Below are 25,307 nucleotides of genomic sequence, written 5' to 3'. Positions count from 1 at the left end.
TTAGCACGATGGGTTTTACAATCATTTATGAGTTTCTGGAAAGTCTAATAGAAAACACACGTACATGTTCTCTGTGGAAAATGCACAATAGGGTTTTGGGGAGTTTTTTGTTTGTTTGCTCAGGGATAGGCCAGAAGGTGTCGCCACTGCCCCATGGCTAAAGCCTGGGCCGGGTTCCCTAACCAGAACTCCCCTGATTGCTCCTGAGCTCGCTAGCTCTGCAGCTTCCTCCCACATTCAGTGTCTCTCTCTCTCTCTCTCTCTCTCTCTTTCTCTCTTTCTCTCTCTCTTCCTCCCTTCTCCTGTTGATAAATAAACATTCAGGCAGCTTACATGCTACAGATGAGTACACAAAAGCAAACTTAATTCGAAGACCTAAGTGATCATCTTTCTCTTCAAATCTACTGTGGCTTTTAAGAGGTTTAGAAAATTATTTGGATCTGGAATCCCTACCTCCCTTCATACTTTAAGAAAATACTATACTATAGGCATACTAAAGTTGTCCTAAATGTTTACCATGCTGGTGTTTTAAACATAGCCAAATACTGGCCAAAGTCTCTTGCCTTTAAAAAAAAATATGCATTTGTCATTGTACTTCTGAACATATGCCAAATATAAGGGTGATTTGTGGAGCTGTATTAAATAGAAAGATGCTTCTTTATATGAATCCCCTATAGAGCTTGGGGAAGCAGCTATATGGAGAATCTGTGTCTTCCTTAAGTAAGTTTCTGAATTCCTTGGAAATACATCAGAAAACACCCCATTCTCCCCACCACAGAGGAGGGTGGGCAATCAACAGTGTCCTATATCCCAACCCACCATAATTGTAAGACTTAAACCCTATCTTTCAAATAAAGAATCATTTACTGGCCTCTTACTGGAAAGAACTATAGGAGCTTGTCATTTAATTCATCCTCCCCCTGAGGCTGAAATTCTTTCTAGAACAAACAAATAATACCCATAGCACCACGTGCTGCACACTCTCTGTAGCCCGGCTGATGCCACACGAGGGAACAGTGGGGAATCTGTTGAAGTTGCCATTGCATTTTGCTTTCTCATAAACTGCTGTTTGTCTTTCCGCCTTTCCTGTTTTTAGCAGTGCCTAGAAACGGAGGCCTGGGAATTGCCTCCCCCCGTGAGCCCCTGGGTTGTTCACAGCCAGGGCCAATTTGACAACATCCTCCTCTCTGGCTATGAGGCCAAGTCCAGCGTTCTTGCTCCAGTGCCAAAGGTGGACATGAACTCTCTAAACTGTCAAACTAAGAAAATGTGACACACCCATGTGGCCTGGAGAGAGCAAAGCCAAACCCAAAGAGATGCTTCCAGGCAACTTTAGATCCCTAACATGTTAGGAAAGGCAAGAGCGAGCTTCATCCTGCGAGCTCTCCGGGATTCTCCTTGGACCTAGAACATCCTAGGATGTTCAGATAAACTTCACTTCAGACACTGAACTTCTGCCTTGAGCTGACCTCTTCTCTCATCTTTCTCTCGGCATCTTCTTCCCCTTCATCCTCTCATAAACCCAAGTTCTATAGCTGTAATAATAATAATAACAGTTAACTTTAATCAAGTCTCACTCTGCACCAGACACTAGACGATGTGAACCTGTGAACAAGCATAACTGAGGATTCAAACCCAAATCTCTTATGGCAGAGTGAATGTGCCGCTCTGCTACTGTGTTTGTTATCAGAAGCCATGGCTCCCCGACATACTCATCCCAGATTCTCTGTTTCTTCCTTGATGAAACCAGTGACATGCAAACATAGCCAGAGGGCCCAGGCACAGCAGAGAGCGTCCCATCAGACCTGATAGAAAGACCCCTCCCCATCTTCTAAAACCTTGCTGCCATTTCTGACTTCATGTGGTCTAAGAACCTGGTGTAGACATTTACATCACACTTCGGGGACTGTTGTGGGGTGGGGGGAGGGGGGAGGGATAGCGTTGAGAGATATACCTAATGCTAGATGACGAGTTGGTGGGTGCAGCGCACCAGCATGGCACATGTATACATATGTAACTTACCTGCACATTGCGCACATGTACCATAAAACCTAAAGTATAATAATAATAATAATAATAATAATAAAAGAAAAAAAAAAAAAAAAGACAAAGGGACCTGAAGATCAGCCCCCCTTTACCTGCCATGTGTCCTAGAAAGGTCACTGTGGATGAGAAAACCCCAGTTTCCACCTGCTTTATAATTTTGCCTTTGTGTGGTCATTCATACTCATATAACCTAACTGTAACTGGGCCACTGTTCTCTCTCATTAAGGACTTTGGCAACTGAGAAAAAAGCTACATAACTCATTTCTAAAACCTGAAAGATGAATGCAGATATTTATGTAAAGTTTTCTGGTGGGGGAGGGGATTGGTTACACTGCCCATCACAGAGCTGAACATCCTCAAAATCCCCTTAGAATATCTTTGTCTCTTCTCAAAATTGAGCTCATTATAGCAGCATCTACATTTCTGCCTGCTTGGCCTGCACCTGCCCTTTTCCTCACCCTCCCAATCCTCCTGGGCCCTGCTGGGGCTCCTACATCCCGCCTGCTCCTGGATCTTTGGGCCTAGTCCATCTGATCTCTCTCAGTGTCTCTTCCTCTTGTCCTAGCTGCCTGTGGAAAGAAAGGCTTCTTCTTCCAACAGATGAGTAAGTGCTGATATTCTTCTTATTATTATTTTTTGTTGACATCACGTTACCATTCATGTTTTAAACTATCAAATGTCAACAAGTGTGGCCATCTTTGTATTTTCTCTTCAAAAATATGTGACGGCCAGAGAAATCTCCGTCTGCCATGGTCTTCCTCAAACCACCACTGTACTTTTTTTGCACCCTTTGGTTATATCAACATGATCTCAAATGAGAAGATGAAAAGTAAAAACTTCATTCGGTGCTCCAGGTATTTCTCAATATCTAGATCTTTCTTTCCTCCTAGGAAAAATCCAAATAGATTTCTCACTTTTCGACCAGATGGTTTATTGTCACACAGCCCGTGTGACAGCATTGGCCCCTAATACAGGCAGAGTTGAAAAGTGATGTGATGGGTCATGGTTGCCCCTCTACTCAGAGAAAACTCCTTCTAGACCTCATCACGGTCACTGAAAGTACTAAGAATTATATCTGAAATCAAGCATTGGTAGCAGAATACAAATATGTTACCAAATTAGTTGGAAGGTAAGGCATGGGGGAGTCATGAGGGGAGCCCCATCCTCTTTTGTCAGGGGAATGAGAACACTTTGCAGCACTTGTCAGGCCACGTGAATACCCAAGGAGTGATGGGACAGTCCTTGCACCCAGAAGTGGCCTTGCAGAGTGGAAGGAGTTTACGTTTTAGAATCTAACAGCCCTGTGCTTAAATCCTGGGCTTTGCACCTAAATTATAATAGGGCTAAGAGATTGAACATTTTTTTCTCTCTGCCACTCTGAGTACGTGATTCTAATCTGCCCTAGGCATTCATTGGCCTCAGAGAGATTAGGATTTCTGTAAAAGGAATTCTAAGAGAGAAAAAAGAATTCAATATTCAGTTTCTGATCTTCAAAATAGCCTTTTCAACAAGACAGTAGACTTTTACCCAACCTATTGTCTTAAGATGTTCTAAACTCTTTTATTTCTCAATTTTTACCCATCAAAAACCCTGCCTGGAGGCCTCGACTCACAGAGTAGAAACAGTTGTACTGGCTATGCAGCGAGGCCACGAGGCTTTCTGCTCTATGATTGATGGGCTATTTGACCTAGGAAAACTAAAAGAAAAGCCCACCCTTCCTAGCACAGGGGAGTTGGGGATGAAGAAGAAAGGAGAGGCCGGGGGTGGGGGTCAGGGAGCTAGAGCATGTTAAGAGCTCCATGTGGTGCTTTGCTTGGGTATCCTTCCAGATTGTGGAGGGAAGCAAGCAGCCCACCTGTAACCCCCACCCAGCATCCCCATGGTTACTCTGGAAGGAAGCAAACAGAAGAAATGCAGAACCTGTATTCGCTTTCCAAAGCCTTCCACCCATAGATTCCAGAACCCCTATCTCCCCAGTGCTGTGAGGTCACAAGGGCCTAGTCCCCGACTCCCAGCCCCACTGACTCAGGAAGGAGAGCAAGGAGGGGCAGGTTCTTTGGGAAACTGAGCATTTCAATGCAAAAGAGACAGAATTCTCTAGAGGGACTATTTAGATTATTACATCAGACTAGGTTATAATCCAAAATGGACGAAATTAAAGTTGTTGTTTTTCCACCACCCAGAGGTTAGGAGCATGTAAGGAAGACCATAGCAGTTGAAAACAAAACAAGGCACATTTCCATTGTACATCCCAGGAGTAGTTTGAATGGTTTAAGGACCAGCTATGTGTGTGCTTGCATAAGCATATGTGCCCTGGGTAAGTCTAAGACTCAGTTTCTTCATCTGTTGAATGACGATGAATAATATTTTCCATCTCAATAGCCTCATTGTGTGTTTAAATGGTAGTTGCATAAACATCCCTAGCTCACTGCAGGAATTCAGTGAGCGTATTTCCTTGCTGGTGCTAAGGTACGGGACTAGGGCAATAAAAGGAACAAGATAAGGCAGAGGGTACTCGGCCCAGGCCAGTGCCCAGTAACCACAACCTCCTTCTCCATGGAGAGTTGAACAGACACCCATCCAATCTACAGACAACGGTCACAGGTGGGTTCCTGGTTTTTATTTTGCTGCAACACACATACAAGAGAAAAACCATATATGAGAAGTTGAGCGTGCAGCCACCTGGGCCCACAGAGCTGTTCTCATTCTTTCAAAGACCACCTTTGATATCTGCTCCTCTCCATGTAAATTTTGAGCCCCAGGGGTCTGCTTTGCCTTATGCTCATCGGGACCTGTGCTGCACTGAGCTTGCCAGCAAACCAGGGCTGAGCTGTGCTTGTAAGAACTTGTTGGAGGCTGGGTTAGAGTCTTGGCTCCCCAGTCCCCATTCAGCCTCCATGCCCTGGTAAGAATATATTATTTTCTTAGCTCAAATTGCTGTTTCCAAGTCATTATTTCTCTACGACGAGAAAACAATATTGGGTCTTATGTAATATCAACCTCAATGAATCTGGAAGTGATCATGGAATGGGTGGATTTTTTTTTCCTCCTTAAAAAAGAGAAAAATAAATCTAAGATTGTTTGCATATGGCTCAGAATATTTATGAACTATTCCCCTTGTTTCCTCGTCACATATTTTACCCAGTGCATTTGTGTGTGGTACAGAATAAATCTTTATGGGGAGCAGAGGCGAAGAGGGGAAGAAAGCAGTTAAAACACTGGGTATCTATCAAGTCCCTGGGATGTTAGTGATCCTGCCTCTTGGGTGCCCCAACCCTAGGCTCACTTGCTGTAGTTGGAGGGATACCCCATCTAGCTACTCAGAGTAATTATTTGGAGTGAGGGTTTCAAATACGAACACAAGGAATTAACATCTTTTTGTTGCTCTAGTTTCTTTCACATCCCCCTTGTTCCTACCAGAGCAGAAAGTTCAAATAGTTTCATGACCTGCATACCATCAGCCAAAAGAGATCATTAAATTCTACGGATGGCAGATTGAGCCAGGGTCAGAGGAATGAGTTGGCAGGTAGGAGGAAAAGAATTGGCAGAGCATATCGTGGGTACTGCCATTTGCTATCCGATAATATGGTAGCGTTTTAGCACACAGGCATGTTGTGTCTATTTTGCTATGGGTATGCCTTTCAACACAGCTTATTACCAAGGAGCATCCCAAGGGAGTGTAAGGAATAGGGCTTTGGCTGTATACTAAATAAGTAAGGGAAGCAAATCTCCAGGCTATTGATTTTCCTCTTCAGGGAGTTGCCCACAAATTTGGAGCTTCTTAAAAATCACCCATTCTCCACTGCACCTTGGGATATTCAGGAATATATTGACCAAGAGTATGGGGCAAGGAACAGAGAACAGGAGGACCCCACATTTGGTAAGGCAATAGCAACAACTACCATTAATTGATGTCCTCGTATGGGCCAGGCACTGTATTAGGTGCTTTCCCTGCATTATCTGAGTTAACCCCAGCAGTGGTCTTAACAGGGTGAAGGATCCTTAGTCCCGTTATTGAGATGAGAAAGCAGAAACTCAGTGAAGTAGAGGAACTTGTCCAAGGTCACATGTAAGTGCCAGGACCAACGACATTTGTGGGATTTATGAAGCCTTAAGGCAATACAATAAGTACCAATACGGAATTCTTGAAATCAGATCCAAGGGCTTGGAAGGGACCCAGGAAAGTAAGAGGCCTTGAAGCTTAAGGCTCAGCAGCTTCCCAGTGAATCCACCCTGGGCAGCCTTGAGATTTAAACACAGGTTAGCCCCAGGCCACGCAGTCCTTTCCCTGTTGCCTTGTCTCCTCTTCCTCTACCACGGTTGTTACCAACTGCAGCTTTCACATTCCTGGTCAAAAATACACAAACCCAAGTGAGGAAACTGATACACAGAGGGTGTCTTCCAGAATGTGCTGACTTGGAAAGCTCCATGGAATGTCGCAGTTGCGACATAAATCAACAATGATTCCTGTCACCAGACTTGATGCCTTCCATCTCAAGGAATTACTGGAGGGATATACAGAACTATCTTCCCAAAGAACTTCAATCACTGCTCTAGGCTTTTCACCAAATTTCATGATATTTCCCAGACCTGGTGACATGGGCACAGACTTGTGCAGCAGCCCACTCAGGTCTCCAGGGCCATTTGAGATTAGAACCTGCAATGTCTCATCTCCTATCGTATGACCCTTTCCCTCAGATGATATTAGTTGGTCAAATTTTGACAGGCCCAGTATTTGATTCTTCCTTTCTTCATTATAATGAAGATTTTGCTGTAATCTCCAGAAATGAAAGGGGTAGAGGGATTTGAGCAAGCAAACAAATAAATCACAAGTGCTTCAGGGAGAAAAGCATAATAAGCATTGTTTAGTACCCACCCTCTGCCATTGCCTTTGAATAGCCTTGCAATCCCATCACAGTCTAGACAATTATTAAGGAATATACTGCATTTTCCCAGCCCTGCTTACTCTATTCTCCCAAACTGGAAACACAAAGCAGATGATGAAGTAGTTCAGATGCCACACCAGGGAGAAGAAAGTATTGAGAAACTATGCCCAACCTCCAGGCGGTTTTCAAACATTCCAGTAAGTGTTCAATTGATTTATCTTGGGCTGGTGTCATTCCATTGTCTCAAACAAAAGGCCTTCTATGAGAAGACAAAAAGTGGGTTATGAGAGGAGTGGCTAACAAGGCACACTTGGGAAAATCTGAACAAGAGTATAGCCCTCTTGGCTTTGCCTCCAGAAGGCAGTGTCCCCCTTGTGTCTACTGGAATGAACAGCAGGATCAACTTCCATTATCTCAGTGTCAGGCTCGAAACCAGTCTGGAAAAACAGCTGCTGGGGATGGGGCTGATGACACAGGTGCAGTGACTGATGCCCTGGTCAGCCATCTCCTCCATGTTTGTCCTTTGAGCTCAAGTAGAAAGTTTCTATGGTAGTGTTCTCTGATTAGAGTGGACTATGAGATTCTGGGCAAAATGATTTTCAGTGATGATGGCTTCCCACAGTTGTTCTTTTGGGTACTTTGTCTGCTTTTGTGTCTAAATAAATTATGACAGATAATTATTTGAACAAGACTGTAAAAGCCTTCTCCCATGTTATCTTCCTTTGGGTATTCATTCTTTGAGTCATAATCATGACAGCTTTCTGTGCAGCTAGGGGTTGCACATTTGTGGTGGAGCCCTTCCATTTGAGACAGCAGTGATTTTTAGAACAAGCTTCCCTAGAGTAAACCCAAGTCTTCTTCCCTGGTACCTATCACTTCTCTGGGGGTGACATCAAAAAAGGCTGTTCTATTTCCCCTGTCATGTCCCCCTGAAGGCCTTGTCCCCAACTCTTCTTGGGTTGGGTTAGCTATAGTTAATGCTTCCACAATATCTGATGCATATCTTTGTCCTGGAACTTCTATATAGTTTATATTTACCCATTTAAGAGCCTTTTCTTCCTAAAAATGTAATATGTAGGTTGATGTGGAATATTAGCAAATTATAGATAACCAAAACTTTTTTAAAAAAATGGCTAGTATTGGCGGAGTGTGGTGGCTCACACCTGTAATCCCAGCACTTTGGGAGGCCAAGGTGAGCCGATCATGAGGTCAGGAGATTGAAACCATCTTGGCCAATATAGTGAAACTCCATCTCTACTAAAAATACAAAAATTAGCTGGGTGTGGTGGCTCGTGCCTGTAATCCCAGCTACTCGGGAGGCTGAGGCAGGAGAATCGTTTGAACCAGGGAGTCGGAGGTTGCAGTGAGCCCAGATCACGCCACTGCACTCCAGCCTAGTGACAGAGTGAGACTCTGTCTCAAAAATAAATACATAAATAAATAAATAAATAAATAAATAAATAAGTTGGCTAGTATTATTGCACTTACTGCAACCTCTGCCTCCTGGGTTCAAGCGATTCTCCTGCCTCAGCCTCCTGAGTAGCTGGGACTACAGGTGCGTGCCACCACGCCCAGCTAATTTTTGTATTTTTAGTAGAGACGGAGTTTCACCATATTGGCTAGGGTGGTTTTGATCTCTTAACCTCGTGATCTGCCCGCCTCGGCCTCCCAAAGTGCTGGGGTTACAGGGGTGAGCCACTACATCCAGCCTGTATTTCTATATTTATGTATTTTTTTCAAAGCAAAAGATTAACTAGTGTTTATTGTTTGGTTAGGGTTTGCCTTTTCAGTACACTTCTACTGCATTGTGTTAATGGTTTCCAGGTATTCTGCAGTGTGTGGGGAGCTGGCAATGTGATGAGGGGAACAGGATTCTAGATGAACTACTCCACTCTGAAGATCCTATGACTTTATCCACTGGCAAGAAGTTTGAATAAAGGCCCTTCTTTTACTCTTTCATGCCAGCCCTTGAAAGAGGCCTAACCAAGGCTCTAAAGAAATTGGATGACTACCTGAACACCCCTCTACCAGAGGAGATTGACGCCAACACTTGTGGGGAAGACAAGGGGTCCCGGCGCAAATTCCTGGATGGGGATGAGCTGACCCTGGCTGACTGCAATCTGTTGCCCAAGCTCCATGTGGTTAAGGTAAGAGAGCTCTACCCACAGGGGCCTGCAAGATCCAGCTCCATCTTAGGCCCAGGTCACCTGTGTGGATGAGTCAAGGACAGTACCACCTCTTGGTCAAGAACCTGGACCCTGAAGTCAGGTAATAAGGACTCAAGGTCACCCTCTGCTGCTTGTTGGCTGTGTGGCCTCCTTGAGCTTCAGTTTTCATTTATAAAATAGGCGTATATTGCTTACTTCAGGAGTTGGTGGAAGAGTAAATATAGCGTGAAAGTGCTTGGCATATTGTAGGGGCTTAATATGTGTAATAGTCGCAATTATCATTGTTGTATACAGTCATATCACTCCAAAGGCCTCTTCCTCATAGGATTTCCCTGGCCACACCCCTACAGCTCTATTAAATGTGCCCTCATAGGCATTCTTTCTTTGTGCACAGACCCACCTTCTCACTTCCTCCAGCAGCTTCCTAAGGTGAGCCCACATCATTTTCCTCATCTATCAAATGAAGAGGTGGAGGTTGCAAGAGGTGATGTCACTTTCTTGCTATCATTGCACTTACTAACCATCGGCAACATGTAGTGTCATCCTCTCCTATACAACAAACCCTGGGAATCTGAGAGTTGGAAAGGACACTTAGAGGTCATCCAAAACAATCTCCCACTTCAACCTGGACCACTTTCTGCTGTTTCTGTGACAGGCTTCTGTGAAGCTGTGACTGCAGCCTCTGAGAACGAGGAGCCCTCTGCTTAATGAGCCAGCCCTACCATGTTAGATAGCTTTGATTATTAAATCATTGTTCTTTACAATGAGCCCAAGCATGCCTCCCTGCTATCCATTTGTTCTCTAGAGTAACAGAGAACACAGCTCTGCTTGCCTTCACCTCATTTGAAGACAGTAGTTGTATCCCCCTAAGTTCTGTAAATGAGCACTTCTTCCCCCATCCTTTCCTGACCCTCGTCAGCCTAGTATCAGATAGCCATACTGTGCTCTATTTTACGCATGCTTATATCTTACTGTCTCAGCCAGACAGCAAGCTCTGTGAAGAAAGGACCTTTTTAAAGAGTAATGATGGGCACACGGTGGCCCTTCAATAAATACTCATTGATTGATCATTTGATCACCTGGTGTAAGTCTTTATGATATCCAGTTAATTTCTATGCTTCACTGAGAAGACTCAGATTCAATCATCTGTCAGCTGAGTATATGCCTATTATTTTTCAGCTCAAGTCCCGAGTCAAAAATGCTATCTCCTCTCCAACCAGAGCATGTACCAGCTTGAGTTGAAGTCACTCAGTTGTGTGTACACTGATGTTTCCATATGCCTTAGAGCTGAAGACTGAGAGGGAATCATGCATAAAAATGGAGTCGGCAAATACAACCTATTTAGAAAAAACATTTTGGATTTGGGGCCAAGCCAATAGTCACTTGTAGGTCCAGCCAATCTATGTCTCTTTGAAGTTATTAACTACTGCATGCCCCACCCATTATCCTTTATTCTTCTTCTCCTTAGGAACAAGTACCTCTGAAAGGGATGATATAATTCCAGCTCAGTCACACTGTGTCAGAGTGATACAATGCAAAGGCCAGGAGACCTGAGTTCCAGTCCTGTATCTTGCTGCCAACTAGCGCATGAGCTAGGGCACATCATTTAATCTTTTTGGAATTCATTTTTCTCGTGCCTAGAAGAATAGAAGTGGATTGTATTCCCTCTTGCCTTCTTTTCCTTTCTTCTTTCCCTCCTTCTTTCCTTTTCTCTTGCTCAAACATGTATTCACTACCACTCAAAAACCATTTGTTGAACAAGGCAAACGAATGGATCTCCCAAGCCTTGGGCTTCATCCTGTGATTTCCTCAATTCCCACCAGCCTTAAATGACTCAGTGAAGCCCTGTCCTTGGAGAAAATTCAGTGGGTGGTTAACCCAGAGAAGCTGGAGATCAAAAAGAAGATGGCCAATGAAAGAACAAAGGCCAGCCCTTGGCCCCCTATCTCTTTGGATTTCTGCTGATCCAGCTTATCAGATCCCAGAAACCTGGCAAACCTCTAAAGTTCACAAAGAGCGAAGGGGAAGCCAAGTCAGGCCTCCAGTTTGGCTTCGGATGCCAAAACTTAATCTGGGCTGTGGGAGCTAACTGTTTTCATATGAAAGAGCAAATTCAGAACATGAGCATGGAAGTCCCTGTGAACGTCAGAGCTCCGTGTGCATCCTTACCCCCTTGCTGCTTTCATGCTCACTCTCCTCTTGCCTGGCTCGCTTTCAGGTTTATCTCCATCCCTGGAAGCAGAGTTGCTCTGGCCCAGGCTCTCCATGAGAGTTTGGCTTGAACATTCATTGTCCGGCCCCCTCCTAGTTCTCATCTCCCAAAGTCAAGCCAACGTGTGAAGAAATGACCAGCTCAGCAGCCAAGGCCCAGGGTGCACAGGTCTTGGTTGGGAGAGGCATCTGCAGGCCTCTCCTTGCCCACTGGGATCCTTGCCTAGCATGGTGACGATGTTCAGCCCTGGAGACAAACAAGAAGGGGAACATCAACATCAATATCAGTATATATTTACAAATTGCATTTCTGCTGTATTGAAGCTAACATTCTGCCCTTTAAAATCCTGAAAATAAAATTTCAGTATGAAATGACTTGAGGCTACTCTATGAATCAGTGTGTCACTGTGAAAAATACTTTTGGATCCCTTTATCTTATTGTAGACCTCTTTCATCCACTCTGGTAAATTCCAGCCAGTTCTCTTGGTCAGGCCACCACTCCTGCATGAATTTGCTCTTAGCCAAGACAGCCTCTTCTCAAAGGAACTTGGCCCAACCCAAGGGATCATCATCTTTCAGTGAAGAGAAAGGGACTGGGGAGATATCGTGGTGGCATCCCTCATTGTGAGAGCTTTATCAAAGGACTCGGACTTCATCACCCTTGCTTATAGTTACCTAAGCCAGACAGAACAATGTGGGGGTGGCTTCTTTGGTGCCCACACCAAACCAGTTATTTTAACAGAGAGAATTTAAGGAAGTGTTATGTACTAAAGAACTGGAAAGGCAAAATATACTAGGAGGCTCTACCTTCAAGAGGCAGCTACTACTCCTAGGGCAGGAGGAACAAAGGGAAGAGGTTGGAATTATTAAAACTTACAAACTTAGGGGCTCTGTAGATTAGGGACCCTGCAGAGCTGAATGTGGGTGAAAGTGATGCTCAGCTGGTGCCAGGGTCCAAGCTCAGGTTGGCTGGGATCCAGCCTCTAAAGCAGAGTCCCTGCTATGTGCTGGCCTCTCTGTGTGGGTATGATGAAGTGGTCCTGTGAGTATTGACAAAATAGCAAACTGGATTCAGCTGCTGCTCCCAGAAATAAATGGAGACTCTGACAGAAAGAGGAAGCTGAAAAGCATGGGCTTCTCCCTCCCTTCTCCTCCTCCAACCTTGCTGGCTCTCTCCAGTAACTACTCTTGGCAGAACCTAACAGGATTCACTGGCAAAGAAGAGATGTTATCTGCTCAGTCCTAGCCCCAGCATCACAAAAAAAAGTAAATAAAAGAGTAGGTTTGGAGGTAAGCAACAATAGATTAATGGCTGGCACATGAGGGATTCTGAGTAGACCCATTGCTTTATCAGCTATGTAGGGCTGAGTAGCAAAGTAGAAAGAACTGTGGATTATAAAGCAAGGACTGTAATAAATATTAATGGTAACTCAATAGATATTGGTTAAATTAATTAATTTCTCATGTAACATTAAGTCACATAATCTCTTGTAGCTTCTGTTTGCTCATTGCTAGGGATCTTCAGTCTTTAAAATTATTTTATTACACTTGACACTAGAGAACCTTGTCTGATGTACAGATAAGATTGTAAATTTTGAATCCCAACCTATTTAATCTCCCTTTGTCTTGCTTTTCTCATCTGTAAATGGGAATATAATAGATTCTTCCTTATAGGATTATTTAGAGATTTGAGTACCTTGCAAAGTACTTAAAGCAGTCCCTGGAACAGAGCACACAGTGAATAAATGTTTGTTATTACCATTCCTCTGGTCAACATCATTATTGAGATTATCAAGGAGTACAGAAGTGAAGAAGCTGTGATTGCTATCCTTACACTGCCCACAAGCTAGAAAAAAAAAGGGTACTGAAACAGTAATCATGATTCAGAATAGATTATAGCTCAGTGTTATAATAGAAGCTCAACACTGGCCTAGGAGCACAGAGGGGAAAAAATGTTCCCAAATGTCTGTGAACATGTCTGCAACAGTGAGTTTTTCATCCATCAAGTCATCGTCATCCTTCACTTCAGCACAACTTTCTGGGAAACTCTGCATATTACCAGCACCAAAATGAAGATGAAAGCCCAGAGTGACTGATCTGGGGCTTCTCTGAATGGGAGGATCCCCAGGGTCAATGGTCTAGGGCCCTCTCTGAAAACAAAAGCAAGGTAGAGAGGTGGATATACAGATACAAGAAATCCAGAGAACACCTGTGAGATACTACACAAAATGAACTTCACCAAGGCATGTAGTCACCAAACTGTCCAAGGTCAATGCCAGAGAAAAAAGTCTTAAAGGCAGCTAGAGAAAAAGGTCAGAACACATACAAATGGAACCCCATCAGGCTAACAGCAGACTTCTCAGCAGAAATATTGCAAGCCAGGAGAGATTGAGGGCCTATTTTCAGCATTCTTAAAGAAAGAAATTCCAACCAAGAGCTTCATATCCCACCAAACTAAGCTTTGTAAACAAAGGAGAAATAAAATCTTTTCCAGACAAGCAAGTGCTAAGGGAATTTATTACCATTAGACCATACTTACAAGAGATCCTTAAGGGATTTCTAAACATGGAAACAAAAGAATGATACCTGCTACCACAAAAACACACTTGTAAATAGCCAACAGACCCTATAAAGCAACCACACAATAGAAATTACAAAGCAACCAGCTAACAACTTCACGAAAAGATCAAAACCTCACATATCAATATTAACCTTAAATGTAAATGATCTAAGTGCCCCACTTGAAAGGCATAGAGTGGCAATTTGGATAAAAAAAAAGAGCCACTCATCTGCTGTCTTCAAGACACCCATCTCATATGTAACAACACCCATAGGCTCAAAGTAAAGGGCTGAAGAAAGATCTATTACACAAATGGAACACAAAACAGAGCAGGGGTCACTATTCTTATATCAGGTAAAACATATCACAAACCAACAATAGTGAAAAAAAAAAAAGAACAAAGAAGGGCATTACATAATAGTAAAGGAGTGAATACAACAGGAAAACTTAACCATTCTAAATATATACACACCCAACATTGGAGCACCCAGGTTCACAAAACAAGTACTTCTAGACCTATGAAAAGACTTAGCAACAACACACAATAATAATGGGGGACTTCAACAACTCACTAACAACATTAGACAGATCTTCGAGGCAGAAAACTAACAAAGATATTCTGGACTCAAATTCAACACTTGACCAATTGGACATAATAGACATCTACTGAATGCTCCACCCATTGACCATAGAATATACATTCCTCTCATCTGCACGCAGAACATACTCCAAGATCAACCACATGCTCAGTCATAAAGCAAATCTCAATAAATTCAAAAAAATAGAAATTATATCAATCATACTCTTGGACCACAGTGGAACAAAAATAGAAATCAACACCAAGAAGATGTCTCAAAAACCACACAATTACATGAAATTAAACAACTCACTCTTGAATTACTTTTGGGTAAACAACAAAATTACAGCAAAAGTAAAAACATTCTTTGAAATAAATGAAAACAAAGACACAACATACCAAAATCTCTAGGATGTAGCAAAAGCAATATTACAAGGAAAGTTTATAGCACTAAATGCCTACCTCAAAAAGTTAGAAAGATCTCAAATTGACAAATTAACATCACACCTAGAGGAACTAGAAAAACAAGAACAAACTAACCTCAAAGCTAGTATAATAAAAGAAATAACTAAAATCAGAGCAGAACTGAATGAGATTGAGACCCAAAAATTCATACAAAGAATCAATGAAACCAAAAGTTGGTTTTTTGAAAGGATAAACAAGATCCATAAACCATTAGCTAGATTAACAAAAAGAAAAGAAAATCCAAATAAGCACAATCAGAAATGACAAGGAAGACACTACAATTGAGCTCACAGAAATACAGAAGATCCTTAAAGACTATTATGAACACCCCTATGCACACAAACTAGAAAATCTAGAAGAAATGGATAAATTCCTAGAAATACACTTTTCATTCGCCTTGAAAACTGGAACAAGACAAGGATGCCCACTCACTGCTCCTATTCAACATCATAGTGGAAGTCCAGAGCAATCGGGCAAGAGAAAGAAACAAAAGGCCTACAAGTAGGAAAAGAAGAAGTTAAATTCTCTCTTTACTGATTATGATTCTGTTTATTGAAAACCCTACAGACTTCACCAAAAGGCTCCTGGAACTGATCAACAACTTCAGTAAAGTTTCAGTATACAAAGTCAATATTCCAAGATTGAATTGGGAAGAAATTGAAACCCTGAACAGACTAATTGAGTTATGAAATTGAATCAGTAATTAAAAAAACCTACCAACCAATAAAAGCCCCAGACTAGATGGATTCACAGCTGAATTCTACCTGACATACAAAGAAGAACCAGTACCAATTGTACTTAAACTATTCCAAAATATCAAGGAAGAAGGACTCTTCCTAACTCATTCTATGAAGCTAGCACCACCCTGATACCAAAACCTGACAAAGACACAATGAAAAAAGAAAACTTCAAGCCAATACCCCTGATGAACATAGACACAAAAATTCACAACAAAATACTAGCAAACCAAATCCAGCAACACATCAAATAGTTAATTCACATTGATCAAATAGCCTTCTTCTTAGGATGCATGGTTGGTTCAACATACACAAATCAATAAATGTTATTTGCCACATAAACAGAATTAAAAACAAAAACTAAATGATCATCTCAATAGACACAGAAAAAACTTTGGTTAAAATTCAACATCCCTTCATGACAAAAACCTTCAAGAAATTAGGTACTAAAAGAACACCCCTCAAAATAATAAGAGCCATCTATCTATGACAAATCTGCAGCCAACATCTTACTGAATGGGCAAAAACTGGGATAATTCCCCTTGAAAACTGGAACAAAACGAGGATGCCCACTCTCACCACTCCTGTTCAACATAGTAGTGGAAGTCCTTGCCAGAGCAATCAGGCAAGATAAAGAAATAAAAGGCATACAAATAGGAAAAGAAGAACTCAAATTCTCTCTCTTTACTGGTGATGTGATTCTATTCCTCAAAAACCCTAAAGACTTCACCAGAAGGCTTCTGGAACTGATAAACAACTTCAGTAAAGTCTCAGTATAAAAAGTCACTGTGGCCGGGTACAGTGGCTCATGCTTGTAATCCCAGCACTTTGGGAGGCTGAGGCAGGCGGATCGACTGAGGTCGGGAGTTCGAGACCAGCCTGACCAACATGGAGAAACCCCATCTCTACTAAAAACACAAAATTAGCCGGGCATGGTGGCGCATGCCTGTAATCCCAGCTACTCGGGAGGCTGAGGCAGGAGAATCGCTTGAATCCAGGAAGCAGAGGTTGCAGCGAGCCGAGATCTCACCACTGCACTCCAGCCTGGGCAACAAGAGCGAAACTCCATCTCAAAAAAAAAAAAAAAAAAAAGTCAATGTACAAAAATCAGTAGCATTTCTGTATGCTAACAATATTAAAGTTGAGAGCCAAATCAAGAACATAATCCCATTTATAATAGCTGCAAAAATAAAGTAAAATAAAACATCTAGGGCTACATCTAACCAGGGAGTTAAAATCTCTACAAGGGGAGCTATAAAACACTACTTAAGGAAATCGCAGCTGACGCAAACAAATGGAAAAACATTCCATGCTCATAAATTCGAAGAATTAATATTGGTAAAATGGCCACACTGTCCAAAGCAATATGCAGATTCAATGCCATTCCTATCAAGCTACCAATGTCATTTTTCACATAACTAGAAAAAACTATTCTAAAAATTCGTGTGGAACCAAAAATGAGCCTGAATAGCCAAAGCCACCCTAAGCAAAAAGAACAAAGCTGGAGGTGTCACATTACCTGACTTCAAACTGCAATATAAGGCTACAGTAACCAAAACAACATGGTACTTGTACAAAAACAGACACATAGATGAATGGAACAGAATAGAGAACCCAGAAATAAAGCCACACACCTACAGCCATCTGATCTTCCACAAAATTGACAAAAATAAGCAATGGGGAAAGGACTTCCTATTCAATAAATGGTTTTGGAATAGCTGACTATGCCTATGCAGAAGAATGAAACTGGACCCCTACGTTTCATCATATACAAAAAGTAACTCAATATGGATTAAAGATTTACCTCAACTTGTAAGAATACTAGAAGAAAACTAGGAAACATTCTGTACATCAGTTTTGGGAAGTAATTTATGATGAAGTTACAAAAGCAATTGCAACAAAAATAAAAATTGACAAGTGGGACTTAATTATACTAAAGAGCATCTGCACATAGAAACTATCAACAGAGTGAACAGTTAGCCCACAGAGTGGGAGGAAATATTTGCAAACTATGCATTTGACAAAGGTCTAATATCCAGAGTCTATAAGGAACTTAAACAATTGAATAAGCAAAAACCAAATAATACCATTAAAAAGTGGGCAAAAGACATGAAAAGACACTTCTCAATAAAAGACATAATAAGTGGCCAACAAACATTTAAAAAAAACAAAAAAGCTCAGTATCACCAGTCACCAGAGAAATGCAAATTAAAAGCACAATGAAACACCTCCCTCACACCAGTCAGGATGGCTATTGTTAAAAAGTCAAAAAGCAACAGATGTTGGTTAGTCTGTGGAGAAAAGGGAACACTTATACAGTGTTGATGGGAATGTAAATTAGTTCAGTCACTCTGGAGATTTCTCAAAGAACTAAAAGCAGAACTATCACTCGACCAAGCAACCCCATTACTGGTTATATATCCAAAGGAAAATAAATTGTTTTACCAAAAAAAAATTCATATGCATTCATATATTTATGACAGCTCTCTTCACAATAGCAAGACCTGAAATCAACCTGGGTGCCCATCAACAGTGTACTGAATAAACCAAACGTGGTACATATACATCATAGAATACTACATAGCCATGTAAAGAAACAAAGTCATGTCCTTTTTAGCAACATGGATGCAGCTGGAGGCCATTATCCTATGCAAACTAATGCAAGAACAGAAAACATGAAACTACATGTTCTCACTTATAAGTTGGAGCTAAACAATAGGTACTCACGGACATCAAGATGGCAACAATAAACACTGGGGACTACTTGGCGGACGGATGGAGGGGGCAAGTGTAGAAAAACTATGCTCATTACTTAGGTGACAGGACCAATCATACCCCAAACCTCAGCATCATGTGTTATACCCAGGTAACAAGCCTGCACATGTACCCCCTTGTATCCCCCCCCAAAAAAAAGAGAGAAGGAAGGAAGAGAAGGAGACAGAGAGTGAGAGAAAGAGAGAGAGAGGAAGGAAGGAAGGAAGGAGGGAGGGAGGGAGGGAAGGAAAGAAGGAGGGAAGGAGGGAAGGAGGGAGGGAGGGAAGAAGAGAGGGAGGGAGGGAAGGAGAGAGGGAGGGAGGGAAGGAGAGAGGGAGGGAGGGAAGGAGAGAGGGAGGGAGGGAGGGAAAAGAGGGAAGGAGGGGAGTCAGAAGTGATACTACTCTCCTGTTACCCCTACCCTAGCCTAGCCTGGAAGGGCTAGAGGAGAACCAGCTAATGTGCAGGCCCTAGTGCACAGTGAAAACAGGGGGGCCCTGTTTAAAAATTATTAAGAATTTCCACACATTGACCCCAGAGCATTAAACCAAGAGCAGGGCTCTTCTGAGTGCAAGGTGAGACTGCACAGGTCACAGGTCCATGAAGCTGCCCCAGCTAGAGAGACCTCATTAAAGAAACCATCCTGCTCCCCCATTAAGAAAATGCATGCAAATGGGTACAAGCTAGGTCTCAATGAATTATAATAATACTTGATGTTTCTTGAGTATTTACTATGTGCCAGGCACTCCTCTAAGCATTTGATGTGTATTAACTAATCTATTGCTCCAAAGTAGGTTTTATTATTACATCCATTTTAGAGATAAAGAAATTGGAGCTCAGAAAGGTTAAGTAACCTGCCCAATGTCACACAACTGCTAAGTGGAGCCATGATTGCAAATCCAGTCAGTTGGGATCCAGAGCCCATGCTTTTAATCACTTTGCTCTTGTTTCTCTCAACATAAATACCACTTCTCCAGAACTCTCCAGTCCACATCCCCCTGGACTGTGGCAAACCAGAGCGAGAACAGAAATCAGTATTTGCTTACTCTTATGTCATAGTCTAAACCTGCATATACATTCCAATATCTAACTTGCTTTTCATGGTTTTTTTTCCCTTCTATAAATAAAGATGCCTGTGTAAAACAAAGTGAATAAGAGAAAGAAGAAAAGAAATATTGTTGGTAATTCTATCAATCAGACATAACCACTGGTAATATATAGGTATATAGACATCTAGCCATCATACATGTTTCTCCAAATGCATTATACTTGAACTTCAAATGTAATAGTCTATCTTGGAGAGTTTTCCAGATCACTAGATTTTCTCAGCAGCATCATTTTTAATGTCCCTCCACTATGCCATTTTATTTGTGTAAGATAATATATGTATTCATGTATTGTTGGACATTGGTGCTGTGCACCATTTTTGTTATTCAAAATAGATCTGGGATCATAATTGTGTAGCTCAATCTTTATATCCATCCATGATTATTTCTTGAGAAAAAATTCCTAGAATTTGAAACACTAGGTCAAAGGGCAAATTATGTTTACTTAAGAAATTAAATTAAAACAAAACAAAAAGAAGACAGCACTGCCACCTTGCATTTCAAACATATCACTGATGGCCCGTGGTGATGCACGGAGGTTTCCTGCAGTGCACACACACTGGGACGGCCACTAACACTTTCTAATGATTTGTTTCATGCCTTCACACCACCTCTGTCCTGCCATCTCTGTTTTAGATTGTGGCCAAGAAATACCGCAACTATGATATCCCGGCTGAGATGACAGGCCTGTGGCGGTACCTCAAGAACGCCTATGCCCGTGATGAGTTCACCAACACCTGTGCAGCTGACAGTGAGATCGAGTTGGCCTACGCTGACGTCGCCAAACGCCTCAGCCGATCCTGAGCACAGCCATTTTGCCCCATCCCCGCTGCAGAAGGACTCAACCACTCCCCTAAGACTCCAGCTTCATAGACTCCTCTTTATCACTGCCTTGAGGCGCACTTTTTGTAATCATGCCTCATCTTGCTGGTATCATGGGAACTCCAGCCTGCTATCTTTCACGAAGGTCAGCACCATCCCTGGCCTCCTCACTTAGGAATCTAGCAGAAATGATAGACACAGTCCATCTCTCAGCCGGCCAGCCTGATCTGGGCTCAGCATGTTTGGGGTCAGTCAGTGTTGGAGAGCCCACATATGGGATTGCCACTAGCTTCTTCTGCCAATATCAAAATACCTTCTCAGATGCTTTAGAAACATGCAACACCAACTCCTTTTCTACCCTCCTCTCCGTCCATACCTACAAGGCCAAGGACAAACGCCATCTTCATCCTTCTTAGAAAGAGATCTATTACCCCAGTAGGGGAGACAGAGAGAGTGAATGGAGGACTGAGCTGGCTATGGACTTGGGTGTCTGGCAAACACAGCTTCAGTCTCATTACTTTTGACACTCTGGTTATTGGGCACTAAGGGCCAGACTGGAAAGTCACTTGAGACACATTCTCAGTTTGTTGCAGTGCCAGGAATGCTGCACTGCTGCTGCTGTGCACCTGGCCCATGCTGTCCCTGGCTTCCATGCTGTCCAGGCCCTGCCAGAAAAGGAAATTGGCATGCAATTCTAAACTGCAGTGACTGGGATGGGAGGGGAGGGGAGCAGTGTTGATGCCAAAAGGCCCACGGGGTCTACCAGCCATGGGGTTTGCTTGCTTAGGAGTACTTGTTTCAGTGGTGACTACAGGCCTGGGTTTGACTGTGCTTACCAGTGAGTGGTTTTTGAGCTATGAGAAAGTGGATGGGAGTGGGAGGAGGAGGGATGGGTGAAGACAAAAGAGTTCTTTATGAGCCTCGATGTTCCCTGGTAAACTTTTAAAAAGGCCTTCTCTCATGATCTAAGTCTTGGACTGGTGGCATCCTGTAACTGCTAGCCTTACAGTAAAAACCCAAGAATGGGCCAAAAATGTCTTCCCAGTTTCTCCAAGCTGCTTCTGGAATGCAGGTCTGTCGGCTGGGTGCTCTCCAGCAGCTGCTCCTGCCTGATTCAACTGTAGCCTGTAATGGGTAAAAGCCACATTTAGGAGGTGGTCTGATCATGGAACACCATAGGAAGAAAGTCCATGAGACTTTCTGACTAGGAAACCATGTGGTTTGAACTTGAAGAAAAATGTAGACCCATTTGGGTTAATTTTCCTACAATCAGACTCAACTGCCAGGTGAAAAAAAAAGGAAAAATTTTTAAGCTAATATTTCACCCTTTTGTCATTCTCCTTTGAGTTTCATCTCCTAAAAAGCTTACCCAGTCCAAGCTTGGGGACCTGTGCAGAGGAAACTAAGAAAAATGCACTCATCAACTCCCTCTCCCAGTGAACGCCCAGTGAGAAAATCCATTTGCCACAGGCCCTTACCTTCAACAATCCCCCTTCTATAGTGTTCGCTGGGAAAGGGTGAGGCTCCCAAGTGCCGGAAAGCCCCTGGACTTGGCTCATTTCTCAGCAAGGGCAGGACAGCACGGGTCCTTTCCATAGAAACATCAACAAATTCTAACCCAAGCAATCCCTGGACCTACCTGCCTCCAGGGATCTCTGAAGAAAAAAAGTGACCCATTGATCAAATCAGAGGAGAGGAAGCAGGAGGTCTCCTAGAGCCCATTGAGGAAGAGGAACTTTCTCAGTAGGACACTTTATAAGCCTGAGAAAGCTTTGAAAAGGCAGAATGAGTTGATTCATTTCCACCTCTAAAGGAACCTTTCCAGGTCCCCCTGGAAACTGTGCCCTGGAGATGTTTAACAAGGAGAACTGGTGAGGAAACAGTCCTTTTTTACTGTAGGGAAAAGCCCCAAACTGGCATCCTGGGGGATGAGGGCTGGAATGATCCCGAAGGCCTTTTAATTAGTGTGAAATCCTGTTGTACTCAGAAATCCTTCCCCGAATTTACAGCACAGGCAAGATGACCTAAGAGGCAGTTTACTTCCCTGAGACCCACAGTTGGGCTGTTCTGGAAACACATCTGTGAATCATAGCCAATTGCCACAGAGAAAACAGAACCAAGCCTCCGGTGAGGCAACTCCACCCCAGAGAAGTCTGCAGAATTGCAGGGACTCGGATTGGATGTTCAGAATTCAGCAACTGGCAAGTCCTTAAAAATAAACAGGCCAAACCAAATCAATATTGCTGTTTCTAGATGTCCCTTCTGTGGTTGAGTTAGTTTTACAGAGATAAATATATTAAGACAAGGAGGTGGGAGTGTTATATGATCAATTATAGACATTTAAAAGAGAGGGAGGAGTTACAGAAGGAAGGCACTTCTGGGTACTTAATTCAGAAATTTCTTTATATTTCAGCACTGGATTATCAAATAATGCAAGTGACTATGGACTAAGAGTTATGGTGTCTTATGACTAGATTTATTATGGTATATTAAAGTAACAATAATATTAATATTATCTTCCTTTTTTTTTTTTTTTTTCAAAAGAGATCTTTCTCCAGATGCTTCAGCCTGTCTGGGCTTCTTATATGTGCAGAACATCATGTCTCAGCAACAGTGTGGTGAGGTCCTTAGGTGTCCCAAGAACAACTCAGGGAGCACAGGAGGGTCTGCAGTTGGGACCCCACACTACACAGCTATAGGGTAGGAGGCTTCCTTTTCATTGGTCCTGAATGAATACGAATCGCTCAGGAAGGCATTTTGGTGGCACAGAAAGGGGATGTATTTGTGTTGAGATCTTATTTTATTTTGTATTTATTTATCTTCTTTGACTTGCACAGCACTATTGGGGGTGGGGGAAGCAGGGTAGTGGGAGACGAAGGCAGAAGCAAGAGTCAAACTCAGAATGACTGAGTTGAATTCACTGTCTATTCAGCACTGCCTGCTTCTGAGGTTGGCCCAGAGAGAAGGTATTGAGTAAGATTTTAATAACTGTAAAAAGTAAGCTGGATAAGTAAAATCATGATGGATCCAAAGCACAGTTTCTTCAACTTCTGATAAAGAAAGTCAAATGCTTGATAAATTCAGAGTCACAGATGTGAGCATGGCTATATTCTTCTAAACAAGAGGTAGAGTGACCTAGCACTAAGCAAATGAGCTGAAATGTCGGAAACACAGTCCATCAGCTTATTTGGCCACAGATCCCAAACTAGTTTTATCTTGGGAAATGGTGCTGTCCTCAGCATTCCCCTTCTTGTGCTGGTGGGGCCAGCAAAGTCTTGATCTTATCAGAAAAAGGCCACACCAAGAGTGAACTTTCCCAGGCTGGCTTTTCAGGCCCTTATCAAATGTAACAACAGAAGCTCTTCACAGTTCTTGCCCCATGGCCACTCCACAGACAGACAATACCAAGCATCTTAGAATTGTCATAAGATGGGTCATGCCCGAAATAGATCTTGACCATATGAGACTCCCAGAAATCAGCAAGGCCTGGACAAATAGAACTAAGAGGGAGGCAGAGGCAGGAAGCTGCAGGTCTACCTTGTAAAGAGTTTAGCATCACTGTGAGAGTGTGTGTCTAAAATTGAATTAATCTAGAAGCAGCAGGTAGGTATTTGGTAAGTACTTCTGTGACTCGCCTCAATTCCCACTGGCCAGGGGCCATCTCAACTGCACAGTGAATCAAGATGCTGGTGTCATCTTCTTTGGAAAGAGGAAATGTTAACTCATGGTTAAAACTAAGTACAATAATTCCCAAGGGATCACTTTCTTATTTTTTTAAATGACATTAAGGAGAATCTTAAGAAAGCATCAGAGAAAGATGTGTGCATGTGAAGCACCCTGATTCTGATGTTAGGAAAACTTAAGCGAACAGGACCTGCTGCACACAGTCCCATTGTCTTCTATCCATTTCTCTTTATCATTCAAATCAAGCAACATGTGCCCTCCTCATCAACACACATTCTTCTCCTTTGTCAGTATGCATCTCCCAGCTTAGTGTCAGGATACTTTCGATTCATAATTGTGTATGATCCAGAGTGTGCATAATTTCATTTAACGTTATTTAAAGAAATAGATCCAATCCCTCTCTTGCAACCAAAAATAAAATATGTTGCCTCAATATAAGGTTTGGGCTATTATGTCTTTCTATAGAAGCAATCTGCTTTTGGTAAAATGTACTTTTAAGGATCCAGTCATTTTATGTAGAGTTAGAGATTTCACAATATTGACTATACATATATTTAAAATATAAATTATCCAGCTGATGTTTGAATTTGTCTTACTTTCCTGGCCACCTCATTGCCCTAGTTTATAAGCTGGGGAGTTAACTAGCTTAACAAAAGATGCTTAGCTTTTGTAAAAGAGCAAGTGTTTCATTTTACAAAGACACTCCAAATGATAGTTACTTGATTATCTCGAGACCTTTAACTGTGGTGATGAAATAACAGGACTTGCTTTCAAGCCTTAATAAATGTAAAATGCCTTTTAATGAAGATACAGCTGAGTGTTTTCCTCATGAATCTGAACCAATTACAAATTGTGTTCCAGTCTTGATTGGTATTGACTGATTCAAATAAAGTTGGTTTATTTTCAAATATTACAAAAGTGGTCATCTAACTTCTTATTTGAGGTGGGGATTTCCTATGCTGTTTTAGATGACAAGTATGAAGTACCTTTTTTTTCCACATAAAGGTTAATTTATTTTCCCATTATAAAGGAAAATGTTCATTGTTTTTAAAAATCAAAGCACGCCTGGATAAGTTTTGTATTTTAGTAGAAACGGGATGTCACCATGTTGGCCAGGCTGGCCTCGAACTCCTGACCTCAAGTGATTCGACTGTAATCCCAGCTACTTTGGAGGCTGAGGCAGGAGAATTGCTTGAACCTGGGAGGTGGAAGTTGCAGTGAGCTGAGATTGCACCACTGCACTCCAGCCTGAGCGACACTGACAGAGCAAGACTCCCTCTCAAACAAAACA

At 42.3% G+C, this 25,307-nt stretch overlaps 1 protein-coding gene across 2 annotated transcripts in view; it reads left to right on the top strand.

Moving 5' to 3' along the window:
* The window catches only part of CLIC5 (chloride intracellular channel 5), a 185,516-nt gene extending 160,582 nt beyond the window's left edge, over window positions 1–24,934 (top strand). The window contains exons 5-6 of one of the 2 annotated variants that reach the window (XM_024248362.3): window positions 8,898–9,079; window positions 20,147–24,934. In XM_024248362.3, the coding sequence (XP_024104130.1) occupies window positions 8,898–9,079; window positions 20,147–20,314 (350 nt within the window). In that variant the 3' untranslated portion in view covers window positions 20,315–24,934. Of the gene's footprint in view, window positions 1–8,897; window positions 9,080–10,568; window positions 11,687–20,146 lie in introns of those variants that run through there. The other variant, XM_002816951.4, reaches the window with a different exon arrangement.
* Window positions 24,935–25,307: the final 373 nt, after the last annotated feature.

This window comes from Pongo abelii, chromosome 5, assembly GCF_028885655.2.
Source record: "Pongo abelii isolate AG06213 chromosome 5, NHGRI_mPonAbe1-v2.0_pri, whole genome shotgun sequence".
Classification (NCBI taxonomy): domain Eukaryota; kingdom Metazoa; phylum Chordata; class Mammalia; order Primates; family Hominidae; genus Pongo; species Pongo abelii.
Note: the sequence above shows the minus strand (reverse complement) of the source record. Positions and strands in the feature narration are given on the sequence as shown.